At 39.0% G+C, this 18,837-nt stretch overlaps 1 protein-coding gene across 1 annotated transcript; it reads right to left on the bottom strand.

The window, feature by feature from the left end:
* Positions 1-18,121: 18,121 nt before the first annotated feature.
* On the bottom strand, positions 18,122-18,585 carry LOC131436221 (eclosion hormone-like). Its single transcript, XM_058604838.1, has 2 exons — positions 18,447-18,585; positions 18,122-18,373 (listed from the first exon to the last, which is right to left on the bottom strand). Exons 1-2 carry the CDS (start codon positions 18,529-18,531, stop codon positions 18,183-18,185), a joined length of 276 nt encoding a protein of 91 aa, XP_058460821.1. The 5' UTR covers positions 18,532-18,585; the 3' UTR covers positions 18,122-18,182.
* Between the last annotated feature and the right edge of the window lie 252 nt (positions 18,586-18,837).

Here is an 18,837-nt window from a genome sequence, read left to right as displayed (position 1 = left end):
GTGTGTGTGTGTGTGTGTGTGTGTGTGTGTGTGTGTGTGTGTGTGTGTGTGTGTGTGTGTGTGTGTGTGTGTGTGTGTGTGTGTGTGTGTGTGTGTGTGTGTGTGTGTGTGTGTGTGTGTGTGTGTGTGTGTGTGTGTGTGTGTGTGTGTGTGTGTGTGTACGTGTGTTGTCAACAAAGAGGTCGAGTTCGCAGAGATAACTGGACCGATTTTAATCAAACTAATCGCAAATGAAAGGTCTCTCCGTCACCCTGATCGCTATTCAAAACCATTCAAATCGGATGTTCGCTTTTTGAGTTATACGAAGTTTTTATGTCGAAATTTTCAATTTTTTTGACAGTATTGGTCACAATTGACTATGAATACAAAATAAGTTTTCAAACTTAGATTCCGCTCGGTTATCCAACAAGCCGTTAAAATCTATCCATTTTTAACGGACATATCGACATTTTTGTGTAAGCGACTTTTCGGCTTATTCCAGCAATAGGAATTTTACAAAGCAAAGCATACTGAAACACAATTTTCATTACTGTTTTATGCAATTGTATCTTAGCACCAAATATACCATGCTCAGCACCCTTTTTCATGACGTTTCGATTTTAGCACGGTTCGTTTTTGGCAACATAATCGTTCAAACATGACATGTATATTAGAAAGATGGCAGTATTTTCAAATTCAAAACAATTTCATATTTATATTGATTTATACTGTTTGTTACGATAACTGTTAGAATAACACAACTTTTATCACCCTTATGCCATTCGAAAGACCGAAATTAGCATTTTGGCGAAAAAATTAGTTGATTTTCTGATTTTAGTTAGTTATTTTTTGAGACAACTAAAAAAATCTTACTTTTGCTAATTTAGATTTTTTAATTCTAATTTTCTTAATAGTAATAAAATATTTGTTGAAATGGCTATTTTTTTAGTTGAATTCACCAATTAAACGTGCTGTCATTTCTTAGCTAAGGCACGCTTCATATCCATTCAACTAATTTTTTAGTTGAATTAGAGAAATAAAACGTTGTTTTCAACCAACATAAATGGTTGAATTGGTTTCTGCAATTAGCAGCTATATGGCGCTCGTTAACACCGTAATGACTACTAGCCACTAGATGGCACACTACTACCGAAAAAAATTTCAGTCACGGTTATCTTTTCTATATTTGCAGGTATAAATACGATGTTGTATTGGAGAAAAAGACATAAGCGAAACATAAACTTCTTTTTGAAAATTTTACTTCTAAATCGCTGTTTTCTTCATTCGACTTCGCGAAATCGACTCTCTCACTGAAAACTTTGAGCACTCGGAAAACAAAAACCGAATACAAGTAGTACACCGGACGGCGTAGCCCGGAATGAAAAGATACAAAAAAAAAACATCATTTGACGTGTACAATTAGAGTGCAACATTCGAAACTCACTTCACTGTTTCGCGTAAAAACATTATTACCCACAATCGCTTTAACTGCGCACAAATTCTGAATAAATACACTTTTCACTAACACTTTACGTCATTTTTACATATCGGTTTAGAAATTTATATAGGGATATATCGTAACACATGCGAAAAACATCTTAACAATTTGCGAGCAGTTTCAACAAGACTGTCCCTTTTAGCTTTTTAATGGATTGTTTTGCTTTGACACTGCTGTCCTTCAGTAATGACGGTGATAGATAAATAGAATCAAAGTTTCTGATTTTAATAACGAAATTAGTTGTCAATGAGAATTTCGTGTTGGATTGAAATATTGCTGGTTTGAGTCCAGAATATTCGCCAACTAAACACTTTCTCTAAAAATAAGAGTTTTTTTCAGCACAGTAAATTCTAAATTTTAACTAATTTTATAGTTATTTTGGAAATTTTGTTGTTAAAATCAACTAATTCAAAAACAGTAATACGAATAAGGCGCAGAGCTAATTTCGGTCGTTCCGTGTGTGTGAAAAATAATTTCATTAATTTTTCGCGGAGATGTCGGATTCATATGAACAGTCCTATGATCCAATATAGGGTTTCTGAATATCATTTGAATCCGATGATATATGTAATGAAATTAAAATATTGTCACTTATTTTGCCCGTAGATGACTGAAACGATTTCGTCCATCTTATATTCAAATGAGAGGTCCCATCAAAACTACCGTTTTTTTTAATCAGATCCGACTTCTCGTTCCGGAGATACAGGATGATTAGTGTAAAAATTTCACACACGGAACGACCGAAATTAGCTCTGCGCCTAATTCGTATTACTGTTTTTGAATTAGTTGATTTTAACAATACAATTTCCAAAATAACTATTAAATTAGTTAAAATTTGCTGAAAAAAACTCTTATTTTTAGAGAATGTGTTTAGTTGGCGAATATTCTGGACACAAACCAGCAATATTTCAATCCAACACGAAATTCTCATTGACAACTAATTTCGTTATTAAAATCAGAAACTTTGATTCTATTTATCTATCACCGTCATTACTGAAGGACAGCAGTGTCAAAGCAAAACAATCCATTAAAAAGCTAAAAGGGACAGTCTTGTTGAAACTGCTCGCAAATTGTTTAGATGTTTTTCGCATGTGCTACGATATATCCCTATATAATTTTCTAAACCGATATGTAAAAATGACGTAAACTGTTAGTGGAAAGTGTATTTATTCAGAATTTGTGCGCAGTTGAAGCGATTGTGGGTGATAATGTTTTTACGCGAAACAGTGAAGTGAGTTTCGAATGTTGCACTCTAATTGTACACTTCAAATGATGTTTTTTTGTATCTTCTCATTCCGGGCAAAACAATCCATTAAAAAGCTAAAAGGGAGAGTCTTGAAATTGCTTTCTAATTGTTTTGAAGTTTTTCACATGTGATACGATATATCCATATATAAATTACTGAACTGATGTGTAAAAATGACGTAAAATCTTAGTAGAAAGTGGATTTATTCAGAATTTGTGCGCATTAGAAGCGATTGTGGGTGATAATGTTTTTACGCGGAACAGTGAAGTGAGTCTGTTGCATTCTAATTGCATATGTATTCGGTTTTTGTTTTCCGAGTGCTCAAAGTTTTCAGTGAGAGAGTCGATTTCGCGAAGTCGAATGAAGAAAACAGCGATTTAGAAGTAAAATTTTTCAAAAAGAAGTTTATGTTTCGCTTATGTCTTTTTCTCCAATACAACATCGTATTTATACCTGCAAATATAGAAAAGATAACCGCGACTGAAATTTTTTTCGGTAGTAGTGTGCCATCTAGTGGCTAGTAGTCATTACGGTGTTAACGAGCGCCATATTGCTGCTAATTGCAGAAACCAATTCAACCATTTATGTTGGTTGAAAACAACGTTTTATTTCTCTAATTCAACTAAAAAATTAGTTGAATGGATATGAAGCGTGCCTTAGCTAAGAAATGACAGCACGTTTAATTGGTGGATTCAACTAAAAAAATAGCCATTTCAACAAATATTTTATTATTATTAAGAGAATCAGAATTAAAAAATCTAAATCAGCAAAAGTAAGATTTTTTTAGTTGTCTCAAAAAATAACTAACTAAAATCAGAAAATCAACTAATTTTTTCGCCAAAATGCTAATTTCGGTCTTTCCGTGCATAAATTTATCGAGTTTATCGGGTTCACAGATTTTGTGAGTCGATGACCGAATAAACTTTTTCAATTTTACCGGTATTCTGTTTTCAATCCCGGAAGGTGTCCAAAAATTTATTTGGAACGCACTACGATTTCTCTAAGATGGCTGCACTGATTTTCAAAAATTTCGAATCTAATGAAATAGTTTACAATCCATTAGGCGAATTTAGTTGACTCCGGCTACACCGATTTCTTAATTCCGTTTCCGAAAGTATCGGGAATAGAGAAGCTAAAAGAGGGTCAATACGAATTTAATAAACTAAAATTTAAATCGAAATAAACTTATGGTCCCATACAAAATTTGTGAATTTTATCCGATTCAATGGTTTTTAAAAATTTTCTAAGTAATATTCAATGCTTGCATTTGTTCGTAACTAACCTTCATGTTTCATTTTCTTTAGTTAATATGTAGCAACATTTCCTTAGGGGGTGCGTTTAATCCCATCTTTCCCTAGAATAGTAGCATAAAGAATTTTTGTTTATTTTTTCCAAATATGACTGAACCATTGCTACCAAAATTTTATAGTAATCTCAGGACTTTCAGTTTCATTTGAGTTTTACGCAAAAAAAATGTTATCTTCTGAGAAAAGCAAGGGGTGCGATTTGCCTAATTAACTTATTCAAAACGTAGGTTCTTATTCTAAATTACAACACCTTATCCAGATGTTTACTATTAACCAGTAGATATACCACACCTATAGTACTGATTTTTCTGACCAAATTCTGACGGAACGAAGCAATGTTATGAAGTACAATGTTCCTCTTAAAATCTGAAACACAACATTTATTTAGCTTTTCTAATTCGTATTGTATACCGCTGAAACATAGGTAAGAAGTAAGGGCAATAGATGTCAAGAGATTAGCAAATAAAAGAAAGGTAAAGATAATCTGAATAATTTCTTACTTTGTCAACTGCAAGTGCGGTTATTTTGATTCGAAAGAGAAAAGGGAAACAGAGCGGAATTTCCTGTACTGGAAAAATAGTAACGAGTAGTCAACAAGGACTTATTGTTAATTTGATGCAAATCCAGCTGGTTCTCTTGGATAGGCCATACTCGAAGGTAAATTTGCTCTCTTGGTCACATTACAAAAGTAAGATTATATGGAAAGTACACAGACAACGAGAACTCATTTGCTTGATTTCAACTGGTGATGCTTGTTTAAGTAAACTCAGTAAAACAGAGGTCCCACGGTTCCAGGCACACAACATCGGATAGGTTTCGAATGGCAATCGATTATCCGTTTTGAGGGTGTCATTGCGCCCGTCGATCTTACCGCCCTCGAAGCAGAGATCTGATCTACTGCGGGTGGCTACGGGAGGGCACGGAACCGCCAAAGCGCATTACTTCACACCTCGCACGATTGAAATTGAACCAACCGTTGAAACGATAATAATTAAAGATCCATAATGAATGGGTTTTAATTTAAATTCCTTTCGAACTCAACCCGGCCGGCATCAACCAGTTCTTTCATCCTTCTACGCGACGTTCGAACCGCCCGGCGACGGCTGATCGGAATAACAAACGGATCGCCCCGATGGATGAAATATGTTTGTGAAATGTGCTTTTATTTCTCGATTTGAATGGGATCTCATACAGAAAGGTGACAAACAATTTAGCCTTCATCCGAACAAAGACCGACGGCGACCTGAACAGCGATTCCCTAAATGACAGTGCAACGGCCAAATGTCAAATCATTTCGCACAAATTTTTCATAACCCATTTGAATAAAACCATAAATTACGGCAGGCGGTTTTCGATAAACGTTTTTCTGTATTTTTTGTTGCATTCAGTGTTTCGGCAGAAACTGGGTGGATAAAAAGCATGCCTCCGAGCCAATACAGGTAAGTAGACAGATTTATCGATTAATGTGCCGTGCATCATGTCCATAATTGTCTATAATTTACTTCTGGAAGAAATAGAGACGGCGACCAAAACGACGAGTATCGTTTTGCCCAGTGCTCGGCTCATTGATGGGATGTTCTTATTTGCATGCAAAAACACACGGACACACACACATATACATTCTGGCTGGTACCGCGGGGGTAAGGCAAGCTCGTAGTTCCCAGCCACAGAGCAATGTTGATCTGATGTTTTGCTAGGAAATTGCACGGTATCAAAGGTTCCGCCCAGACTGGAAGCGGTTAGTGACAGCTTTCAAATCACGATAACATCTGTGTACAGCACCAATGCAAACCGATCGATGATCATTTGCTATAACCTGCAAACTTACTATATATCACTGAAAATGAACCAAGAACCTAAATTTTTTGGTTTAGTTGTTTTTGTTTTTGTGACAAATACAAAGTGGAAACCTAACTATATATCCGGAACGGGAAGCCTTATGAAAAATAAAACTCGAGAATTCGGTGCGGCATTTTAAGATCTTTAATTTGAATCCAAGTTTGTGAAAATCGGTTCAGCCATCTCTGAGAAAATTGAGTGCACAAAAACGTTACATGCATACATACATACATGAATACACACACCTACTGAGCTTGACGAATTGTATCGAATGGAATATGATGCTAGGTTCATCAGTCATTCGGTCCTCACAGTGATCTCAAAACCATTCTCTATGAGATTGGAAAAACCTTTTTTAATCCATCTAGTGGTGTAACGATGCCTTCTCCTATTACTTATATATACTAAAATATCACTGGAAGAATCTATCACGAAATTTATTTTTCAATCTTGAATAAAATAAGAAACTTTCTTTTGGTATGAACTAACATAACCTTCTTAATTTGTAAGTAGTTATGTCAAGTAAATAAAAAAAATTCTTTGTTTTGCATCGTCGCACTAAATGATTAACCGCACTTGACCCTATAGTGCTGGAACCGGAAGTCGAACCTATGAGACTATAGAACTTTTATTTGAGCCTAAGTTGGTGGAAATCGATCAAATCATCTCTGAGAAAATTGAGTGAGTCTCGTTTTAGAGTTTTTGATCACTATTTCCGGTACTTCTGGAACCGGGAACTGGGAACTAGTATAACAGTAGTCGGTTCGTTTAGTAAGTTACTAATACAGCCTACACATAATTCAGTTCTGAGCCAAATCTAAAGGAATTTTACCATTTTTTGCATCGTCGCTCTAAATAACGGTGTGCAATTTTAAACACACTTTACCCTATGAAAGCATGATAAAGTTCAATAGCAGTGATCAAGCAACCATTCATCCGTTTGAAATTTATTATAGAGAATCAGAAGAAACCACAATCGTCACAAGACTGTATTCGAATGACGATGAACGTAGTACTCATACAATTTTCAAAAACTTAAAACTTTAAATATAATTAAGAATTATTCATGTACATGTAATAATTGTAGATATAGCAAGCAAATGAACAATTCATGGAAATATAAAAAATGGAAATATAAATGAATATCCAAGAACAGCTACATTTAGAAGAAAGGATATCATGAACAAATTTTTTGCCTTTAACCTGTAGAATAATATTCTAGTGTTTAAATGATTATCTTTCAACGAGAACTTGAAATTTCGTATATATCTGTAAATTGTTTTATCTGTAACTTCTGCATTTATCAAACGGCATGGATGGGATAGCCATCAATATGTAGGTTTTAATAAGAGCTTTCAAATAAAAATTATCATAAAAAAATCGAAACCCTAATTTTTTTTCAATTTAATTTTTTTCACAACATTAAAAAAGCGTTTGCTGCTATTCGCGTTATTTTCATGTGTACCGTTAAAAGATAGATAGAATTTTCTACAGAAAAATATCCTCCCGAAAGTACGCAATTCAACTGAGATACTACCAATGCGCAATAGCCTGTTTGCACTATACCGGGACGGGGCCGTCCGGGACGGTTTTTTCCTCATCGGCGATGACTGAGCTGCCGGCGTGTGTATGTATTGGAATCCCGGATCCGGGATAAAATCCATTTGGTTGCCGCCGATATTCCTCGCCGCGAAAAGCATCGTCGGCGCTGGAAAAAAGGCGGGTGGGTAATGTCAGAGACATAACTGGATGTCGTGAATACGAAAACAACTGACATGTTCCTTAACACTTCCGAATATCAATTAGTTGATCAATTGTATGAATTATGCAAGCATTCCCCTTTTTCACATTTTTCGCAAAAACAATGAAGGTTTCACTTGGTCTCGATTGCTGTGAATTTCACACAGCGAAAAGTGCACAAATCTAACCAAACTGTTCTAGACTAAACTGAGGATATTTACCTTCGATTTGCGAGCAAGAAATAGTAATAGTTCTTTAGAAAACTTTTAGAGCCATTAGTAGGGCTGATTTTGTGTATTGTTCTCCACCGTTGTTTTTTCACCAATGCAAATGACTGACAGCTGTGACGTAATCGCTCCTGCCGAAAGCGAAGCTTTGCAAACGACACAAAATACATCTGCTCGCAGTGGCGATAGAATCCAAACTGATCCAATTTTTGTTAAGAGATTTCTTTTTACGTGATTTCGTTTGTAGCTTTTTCACTAATGGGCGGTCCTAACGGCTATAAAAATAGCAGCATATAGAATTTTAATTTCGATTATTTCATTTTGGATTTGCATTTCATTGAAAGAAACTATTCGGATGCTGTACGGGATTCATTCCTGCCTTTCAGAAGGATCAAATCGTGGAACTCACTACGATATTAAACACTGTTCGGAACATTTTCTCGAACGATTTGTTGTACAGCAGCAGATATTTTGTTCTCTTCCTCAGAACGCGTTCTAATTGGCTGGTGTTGACATGGGTCAAATGAGACAGGTTTTTCAACAGTGTACTATTGAAATACTTAAATGCTTTTTCTATACACGCTTAAGTTGAAAAATTTCGATAGTTAGATCATATAAATCCTTTCACAGATCACTGAGCTATGAGCTTTAAAATACGAGAAAGGCCAACGCGCCTTATGAATTATCCTCTTTGATACTCGTTTATACCAAACATTTCAGAAAAGTTTTATTTTGAATTATTTAAGATTATGTCACACAACTGAATAATTTATCATAAAATTGTGATCATATTTCCGATGGCATGTAGCACAAATTATGTTGATTCGTTAGATACAACAAGAGATATTCACGATCAAAAACTTATCACTCTCTCAGAGGGTAAATTTTGAAAAGGCACCCCATAGTAAAGTAAGTCGTATTCACGACAAAAACTCGACGAGGAATATGGGCTGCAACCAAATGGATTTTATCCCGGATCCGGGATTCCAATACATACATACGCCGGCAGCTCAGTCATCGCCGATGAGGAAAAAAACGTCCCGGACGGCCCCGTCCCGGTATAGTGCGAACAGGCTGTAAGTCCCAAATGTCGTTTTGTTGTCACCAATTTGCACTGGAAATCTGTTTTAGTATATTGCGAACCTAATGTGTTATTCCGTTATCTGGGCGCCCTTTTCAAAACGTCGTAGGTATGTATTTGTAAGACTAGCGCTCTATGCATGGAATAGCCAGCCTAGGTCCGCTAGAAATATGCTTTTACTTCGTGTTAACATGTCAAATTTCGAGTTAAATAAAAAGCATTTTTATCTAAAAGAAAAAGCCTTCGGATTCTTGTTTAATCGATTAGGCGATTTCATCAAATCAAAAATCAGTGCGAAATACCCGATCAGATGGTAATAACAGAGTTATAACAACTGAAGTAATTTATTTCAGAAATATTTTGTAACAAATTTTGAATTATTTTTGGCTGGTAAGTTGTTAAAATAACAAAAATCACAACAAAAAAGACTCTAGCGGGAACAGAATCGTACCAGATTTTGAAACGTTTGTATCAAAATTATTATAGAATTTGATATAACTACAGCGGTCCGAAAACAGAAATTTATAACCAAAGTTGTAATAAATTAGATAACAAATTTAACAGAGAAAAACTATATCATAGCTAACTTTAAGCATCGTTTCAGTCCTAAATTGTTGAATGATTGTTTTTCTTAAATGAATAATTTATTTATTGATCTGATTTTTTCTTTTAGTTTTTTGAAACTCTGATCACTATATTATCATTATTAGCAACGAAAAAACTCATTTTTTCAATTGATGAACTTTATCATGAGTCTTGCAAATGAAAATAAAACATCATAACTGATTTTGTTAATATATTGTTATCATAAGTTTTAACTTGCAACTGTTTTCATTTGTTAAATATCTCAAAATAACACAAATTGTTATACATATCAACTGTTGATATACTTGTGTTATGATTTTGTTATGTGCATCTGATCGGGTAGTCTTTTCACGATACTCACCGAATCATTTTGAGAAAAAGACAAAACTATGTGTGAGGTGAAATCACGATGAAGTAGTGTGTTACAAGCTTCTTAACCTCGGCGAAACAGTTAATATCGTCAGCAAGTCGCTAGGTTTCGCAAGCTGCGACGAACTAAATCCTCGTAACTTCGACGTCGTAGCGCTGCAGGACCTTTGTTGGGCGGGACAGAAGGTGTGGAAAAGCAGACATCGAGCGGCTACCTTCTACCAAAGCTTTGGCACAACGAACGAGCTGGGATCTGGCTTTATAGTGCTGAGCAAGATGCGTCAGCGAGTGATTGGGTGGTAGCCGATCAACGCTAGGATGTGTAAGTTGAGAATTAAAGCCCGTTTTTTCAATTACAGCATCATTAACGTGCACTGCCCACACGAAGGGCGACCCGATGACGAGAAAGAAGCATTCTACGTGCAGCTGGAACAAGCCTATGACAGCTGCCCACGCAGGGACGTAAAAAATTGTCATCGGTGACATGAATGCCCAGGTAGAAAGGGAGGCAATGTACCGACCGGTAATCGAGCCGAACAGCCTGCACGCCGCATCGAATAACAACGGCCAACGATGTGTCAACTTTGCGGACTCCCGAGGAATGGTAGATAGAAGCACCTTCTTTCCCCACAACGATATCCACAAAGCTACCTGTAGATCACCTGACCAACAGATCGAAAACCAAATCGACCACGTTTTGATCGACGGAAAATTTTTCTCGGACATCAACAATGTTCGCACATACCGCAGTGCGAACATAGATTCGGACCACTACTTGGTTGCTGTATGCATGCGCTCAAAACTTTCGACGGTGGCTACCCAACGTCGAAACCGAACGTCGCGGTTTAATATCGCGCGGCTCCGGGATGCTGGAGTAGCCCAAGATTACGCGCAGCAGTTGGCAGTGGCACTATCAATGGAAGAGCAGCTTGGTGCAGCTACTCTTGAAGATAGCTGGAGAGACATCCGTTCTGCCATAGGTAGCACTGCATCAGCAACACTAGGTACGGCGGCTCGTAAGGCGAACGTAAGGAACGACTGGTTCGACGACGAATGTGAACAGTTAGTGGCCGAGAAGAATGCAGCTTGGGCGGGCAAGCTGCAACACCTGACGAGAGAATACGAGGAGCAATACAGAGCCAACAGGAAAAACCGAGATCGCGAAGCGATGGAACAGCTGTTCCGTGCTAATGACACACGGAAGTTCTACGAGAAGGTGATGTTGAACCACGTTGCCACGATCAACTCTAGAAGAGCAACGATAACAACATGCCATGGAAACTAATTGTGTCGTAGCAATATGTTAGTTATTAGTAACAAATAAAATTTTTCTCATTAGTTGTCTGAAGCTCGTTCAAGCCAGACGTATTTTCTTTCTGATCCGATATTCCTGACTGAGTACTCGAACAGGTTATGGGCCCAGTACCAGTACAGGAGGATCAAATATAGGAGATTGAAGATCTAATCGTTTTCTGAAAAACCGTAAAAGTCGTGAAGCTCAAGATGGAGTGGGGAAAATTGCCGAAGCTGAATAACTCCAATTATTCAACATGGTCGTTCTCTGCACAAGCTTTATTGCGAAGGGAGCAGATTTGGAAGTTGGAAGGTGATGAAAAGGCGCTGGCGACAATTCAATTAACAGTGGATGAGAGCCAATACGCTATTATTCGGAACAAACCGACAGCCAAGACGACGTGGGATGCATTACAACAGCATCACAATAAAACTAGTTTGGGACAAAAAGTTACGCTGCTCAGGCTTATTACCAACCAGAATTACCGGATTGGAGGCAACATGGAGTTATACCTAGCTGATATAGAAAAACAGTACGCTAGGCTTGAGAACTCCGGATTTGAAATGAAAGAGTGTCTAAAGGTGGCACTTATACTACGTGGACTTCCAAATTCTTTCAACCCTTTGACGACAGCATTGGAAGCTCGGAACGAGGATGAATTGACTCTCGAAATGGTGAAAATCAAGCTCATGGACGAGGCCGAGAAACAAGCAAAGCAAAGAGGTGGTGGTATGGAAGAACTGGCACTGAAGATTAGTAACAATCAGAAGGTAATTAGCTGCTATTTTTGTGGAAAACCGGGGCACCGGAAGCGAGAATGTAAGCTGTTTTTGGCGGAAAGAAATTCTTCAGGAAAAAATGAAAAGAAAAAACCTAAAGAAAAGGTAAAAATAGTGCGCGAAAACGACCAAAAGAAGTCGTTCACGTTTTTAGTATGTTCAAATCAACCAAATGCAAAGTCATGGATAATTGATTCAGGTGCTACGTCTCATTTAGTGAAAGATCGTAATGCATTCGTACGGTTGGACAACAGTGCAAGACCAGTTATATCGTCGGCGGATGGTAAAACCCTACGAACGGAAGGTATCGGCGACTGTGTGATTGAGTGCTTAATAAGTAGCAAAGAAAAAGTGACCATCACTTTAACAGGCGTTATTTTTGCTCCTAAGCTCGAGACTAACTTGATATCAGTCGCAAAATTGGCAGAAAAAGATGTTAAAGCAGATTTAAATTCGAAGGGCTGTAAATTAATATATAATAAAAAGGGTGATTGCAACTGCTGATCGAATTGGTGGTCTCTACTGGTTGAATGTCGCAGACGGACGTTCTCTCGTCGTGAACAACAAACATCACAATGCCGATTGTCAGCACGTATGGCACCGACGACTTGGCCATCGCGATCCGAATGTTCTTGATGTCATTGAACGGAAGGGATTGGCGTCCGGTATTAATGTATCAAGCTGTAGACTTCGAATTACGTGCAAATGCTGTATCGAAGGAAAAATGTCCCGTCCATCATTTCCTCAAGTAGCCGAGAAGACATCGAGAGAAATTCTCGACATAGTTCATAGCGACGTTTGCGGACCAATGACGGAGACTCCTGGTGGTTGTAGGTATTATATGACCATGATAGATGACCATAGCAGATACACGGTGGTTTATTTTTTGAGAGAAAAATGCGAAGTTGAACAAAAAATTAAAGATTACGTACGATTTACAAAAACCCAATTCGGAAAGAAACCAAAAATTATTCGTTCGGACAGAGGTGGTGAGTACAGCAGTAAAAGTTTGCGCGAATTTTACAAAGAAGAAGGAATTAAACCAGAATATACCGCTGGATACTCTCCTCAGCAGAACGGAGTAGCTGAAAGAAAAAATAGATCTTTGAACGAGATGGGATTGTGTATGTTATTGGATGCTAGTCTACCCAGACGATTTTGGGCAGAAGCAATCAATACATCAACTTATTTGCAAAACAGATTACCTTCTACAGCTATTACGACAACGCCGTTCGAGATATGGTTTGGCAAAAAGCCTGACATGAAACATTTACGGATTTTTGGTTGTGAAGCGTTTGTTTGGACACCAGCTCAAAAACGTAAAAAGTTTGATATAAAAGCGATAAAAATGACCTTTGTTGGCTACTCATCAGAGAACAAAGCGTACAGATTGCTCGATACGAAGACTGGAAATGTCGTTATCAGTCGTGATGTACGGTTCTTGGTACGTGAAGACGACAAATCATGTAGCGAAACAACTGGAGATGTGGAAATTGAGGCGGTAGCTGACTCAGAAGTAGCGGTTCAGTTGGAAGATCGATTAATCACCGAACAGGGAGAAAATGACAATCATCAATCAGAAGTTGTGGATGATCACGAACATTTACCTGAGATTACGCGACGATCCAGTAGACCAAACTTCGGTATTCCACCACAGAGATTCGGTACCATTGGATTGGCCCTATCACACGTAGAGCCAAAAACTTTTGCCGAGGCTATCGAAAGTCCTGACCGTGACAAATGGAAGCTGGCAATGGAAGAAGAAATGGCTTCACATCGGGAAAACGTATCGTGGGAATTTACCAAGCTACCCCCGGATCGTAAAGCTATCGGATGTAAGTGGGTCTACAAATGTAAGGAGGACGAAACTGTGAAGATAGTACGATTTAAAGCCAGATTAGTTGCTCAAGGTTTTTCCCAGAAGTATGGAAGTGACTATGATCAGGTGTTTGCTCCAGTAGTAAAGCAAGCAACCTTTCGGACAGTGCTAGTGTTGGCCAGTAGAAAACATATGTGTGTGAGACACATGGACATCAAAACAGCGTATTTATATGGAGAGCTTAAGGAGGAGATTTATATGAAGCAGCCTCCAGGATACGGTTGCAATGATCAAGAGACAGTTTGTCGGCTAAAACGGAGTTTATATGGTCTAAAGCAGGGCGCTCGTGTCTGGAACCAGCATATAAATAATGTACTACAGGATATTGGTTTCCAACGGTCGAATGCAGATCCCTGTCTCTACACGCGACAAATTGAAGGACGCCATACGTACATGTTAATTTACGTCGATGATATAATTGTGGTATGTCATCTCGAGGATGAATATAAAGCGCTAGTAGGAGTTCTAAGAAGAAAACTCAGAATTGTGGAACTAGGAGAATTAAAGTTTTTCCTGGGGATTCACGTAAGCAAACATGTAGACCAGTATATGCTAAGTCAGTCGTCTTACATTTCGAAACTTCTCGTGCGATTCAAAATGGAGAAATGCAAAATATCTAAAGTTCCTATGGCAAGTGGCTTTATACAACAAAAGGAGGAGGATAGCGACACTTTTTCGGAGAAGGATGTGTATCAAAGCCTTATTGGAGCTTTGTTGTATATAGCCATAAACACACGTCCGGATATTTCTATAGCAACTTCGATTCTTGGAAGACGTGTATCAAACCCAACAGTAGCAAATTGGAATGAGGCTAAAAAGGTGCTTCGCTATCTCAAAGGCACAATTAATCACGGGCTAAATCTAGGAGACAGTAAGCAGCTAGAAGTAAAATGTTTCGTCGATGCTGACTGGGCTGGTGAAGTAGGAGATCGTAAATCAAACACTGGTTACATTTTAAAGTTTGGTGATGATCTTGTGAGTTGGGGATGCAGGAAGCAGAATAGTGTTGCACTTTCAAGCACAGAGGCAGAATATATTGCTTTGGCGGAATGTATGCAGGAACTACAATGGCTTCGTAAATTGATGGAGGATTTGAAAATAGAATTAAGGTTACCAATACAAGTGAATGAGGACAACCAAAGTTGCATCGCACTCACAGTTGCAGATAGGGTATCTCGAAAATCGAAGCATATTGCTATCAAATATTGTTTTGTGAAGGACTTAGTCGAAAATAGAATTGTTCAAATGCGTTATTGTTCCACGGAGCATATGGAAGCAGATATTTTGACTAAACCGCTAGGAGCAATTAAATTACGTCAGTTTCGTGAAGCTATTGGAATCCATTCGACCGATGTTGAGGAGGAGTGTTGAACCACGTTGCCACGATCAACTCTAGAAGAGCAACGATAACAACATGCCATGGAAACTAATTGTGTCGTAGCAATATGTTAGTTATTAGTAACAAATAAAATTTTTCTCATTAGTTGTCTGAAGCTCGTTCAAGCCAGACGTATTTTCTTTCTGATCCGATATTCCTGACTGAGTACTCGAACAGGTGAACCGTTCGCGCAGAAGCCATGTGCCACCGGCCGATATGTGCAAGGACACCAACGGGGATCTTCTCACGAACGACTGTGAGGTGATCGAGAAGTGGCGGCAGTATTTCGACGAGCACCTCAATGGCGATGTGGCGGAATACGAAAGTGGCGGCGCGGTAACGAACTTGGGAACGCGTGCGGAGGACGATAGACTGCCGGCCCCAGACCTCCAAGAAGTCGAGGAGGTGGTAAGCCGGTTGGAAAATAATAAGGTCGCTGGCGTTGACCAACTACCAAGCGAGCTACTAAAACACGGTGGTAATGCACTAGTGAAAGCACTGCACTGGGTCGTTACCAAGATCTGAGAGGACGAGATTTTACCGGAGGAATTGATGGAAGTAATCGTGTGTCCCACCTACAAAAAGGGCGATAAGCTGGATTGCTGCAATTACCGCGCGATAACTCTGCTGAACGCCGCCTACAAGGTACTCTCCCAAATCTTATGCCGTCGACTTTCACCGATTGCAAACGAATTCGTGGGACAATATCAGGCAGGATTTATGGGCGAAGGCGCTACCACGGACCAAGTGTTCGCCATCCGTCAGGTGTTGCAATGTGCCCACACATCACCTCTCCATCGATTTTGAAATCAGCCTACGATACGATTGGTCAAGGCTACGATGGATCGAGTGATGATCACGGCAAGGTGATGGCCTTTCGTGTCTGCTATTCAACATTGCTTTGGAGGGTGTGATAAGAAGAGCGAGGATAGAAACGAGTGGCACGATTTTCAGAAACTCCGTCCTGCTACTTGGTTTCGCTGATGGTATTGACATTATAGCACGCAACTTTGAGAAGATGGAAGATACGTACATCGGACTAAAAGCTGAGGTCAAGCGGATCGGACTAGACATCAATATGTCAAAGACAAAGTACATGACTGGCAGGGGCTCAAGAGAAGATAATGTCAGCCACCCATTACGAGTTCTGATTGGTGGTGATGAAATCAAAATGGTTGACGAGTTCGTGTACTTGGGCTCACTGGTGACTGCCGATAATGACACCAGCAGAGAAATTCAGAGACGCATATTGTCAGGAAATCGTGCCTACTTTCGACTGCGCAGGACGCTTCGATCGAGCAAAATTCGCCGTCGTACGAAGTTAACTATCTACAAAACACTGATTAGACCGGTTATCCTCTACGGGCATGAGTCCTGGACAATGCTTGCGGAGGATCAACGCGCACTAGGTGTTTTTGAACGGAAGGTGTTGCAAACCATCTTTGGCGGAGTGCGGATGGAAGACGATACGTGGAGAAGGCGAATGAACCATGAACTGCACCAGTTTCTGAGAGGACCAACCCTCGTCCAAACGGCTAAGGTCGGGCGGTTACGGTATGCCGGAAATGTTTTTAGGATGTCGGAGAACAACCCGGTCGAAATGATCCTCGACAATGATCCGACCGGAATATGAAGAAGAGTATACAGCAGAGACCCGCGTGGTCTACGACTGAAAGAGTAAGGTTGCTGTCAGGGTGAAAGTGTCACGCGAAGCATTTGGACGCGTGTGTGAGCTAGTTACATTTGATCGAAGCAAACCTGTCAGAGTGAATGCGATGCGAAAACAGTGCATCGCATTGAATCGCTTCGCTTCGGTCCGCGTTCCGCGCTCACTCTGACATCAACCTAAGGGTGATGCCAGAGAGAAAGCGACACGCGACGCGATGCGGAACTTGACAGATCGCACGGAGTCGCGCGGCAGAGTGAACTCGACTACTGAGCGATCGCATCGCACTCACTCTGACATACATGTCAATTTTCTGCTGAACTTGAATGGACGGAGCTCTACCGCGAGACTTCTTGAAATCTGTCAAGTTTCGCATCGTTTCGCTTCACGTCGCGTGATGCTTTCTCTCTGGCTTCACTCTAAGAGTAAGTAACGAAAGACCCGGCAGTTCGCATTCGTTCAAAAGGGGACTTGGTTGATTAGTTTAACTTTATTATGTATGAATTGAATTCTAAAAATATTCGATTTTTTATAAATTATTTAGTTTTTAGCTTCGAAAGTTCGATCGATTTCTAAATGAATTTGAAAGTTAGTATAATGTCATGCTGGAAAACAATCATCACCGATTCAGTAGTACAATTGCTACTCTGTATTGTTGAAAATTCAATTAACTAAAACAAAGTTTCGCGAGCACGGTTTGGAAGTTCAGAGTAATTATCATTTGCACTTACTGTAGTGTTTAACTGTTAATTCTACATTTAGGGTAAAAATTATCTCTTCTTGGATTTGGCTTTAAATTGATGGATGCGAGTTTATGTTTAATTGAGATTGTAGTTTGTTGGGAGTATCAGTTTAACCTTGAGTTTGTTCTGAGTTCAATTGTAACTTATTGACATATCCGATAATCACATGTAATACATTCGACATTTAGTTACATGTTTTTTTTTTTTTGTTAGTCACTAACTTCACATTTCATAAAAAAAACACTGTCAAATTTATAATATGTCCTTCATTCACCAACATTTTTCCAGCAGTTTCATATTTCACAAATACATTCAATTTCTTTGATGGCTTTTGATTTAGTACACTTCTAAATCTATACTGAAATAACTTTGAAGAGTATTTGTTAACTGAAATGTTGATACCGATAAAATTTGGAAGATCAAAAATGGCAAAAGTTCTATTAAGTTCTATAATAACATGAGTTTAAAAGCCTTCTACATATTACGAAACACGTAGAAATAACCACAACTATTTTGATCCAATCGCAGCGTGTTTATTACCGTATCTTCTAGCATTTCATTGACCAAATTGCTCAGTGCAAATCCAGTTTGTTGATAAAGGGAGCAATCGAGCCGATATCCTCGCAATCCGGCATAATTTTTCCCCGGAACTTGATGCACGAGTCCGCACACAGTTGTCCCTCGAAATAGGCACCGTACATCTTCTTGCACTGGGCACAATTGTTGATGCAAACTCCCAGGAAGTCGTAGCCGCCCATCAGATCTGCGAAAGAAAAAAATGTGGTTCACCGACTGTAGACAGTCTTCATATTCAAATCAGGACGAGGATTTTTTACCAAACTGAGGTGCTGCCTCAACAATCACGTTGCTACCGGTGAGAACCAGCAGTATAGCACCAAGAAGAAATTTCACATTAACCATCGTGACGAGCTGAACTGCACCAGAAGGATTCGACTATCACCAAGGGTTTCCTTGTGACACTAAGTCTCGATGTGGCAAACAAATCCGTTTTATATGTTTTGTTTGCCCAATTGAATTTACCTTGGTTGACTAGCTATCTGGAACGACAACATCCTTCGTGTTGTCCTTCGTTGTTGTGGACCAATTGATTACGACATTTGTAACGGAAGTGGCTGATGCGCTCAGTGGGAAGTGTTTCACTTCTGAGATGGCATCGTATGGTTCGGATAATGTTGAGGAGGCTCTAAGAGGACAATATGTTTTTGC

Source organism: Malaya genurostris, chromosome 3 (genome assembly GCF_030247185.1).
Source record: "Malaya genurostris strain Urasoe2022 chromosome 3, Malgen_1.1, whole genome shotgun sequence".
Classification (NCBI taxonomy): Eukaryota; Metazoa; Arthropoda; class Insecta; order Diptera; family Culicidae; genus Malaya; species Malaya genurostris.
This window is presented reverse-complemented; position numbering and strand designations above follow the sequence as displayed.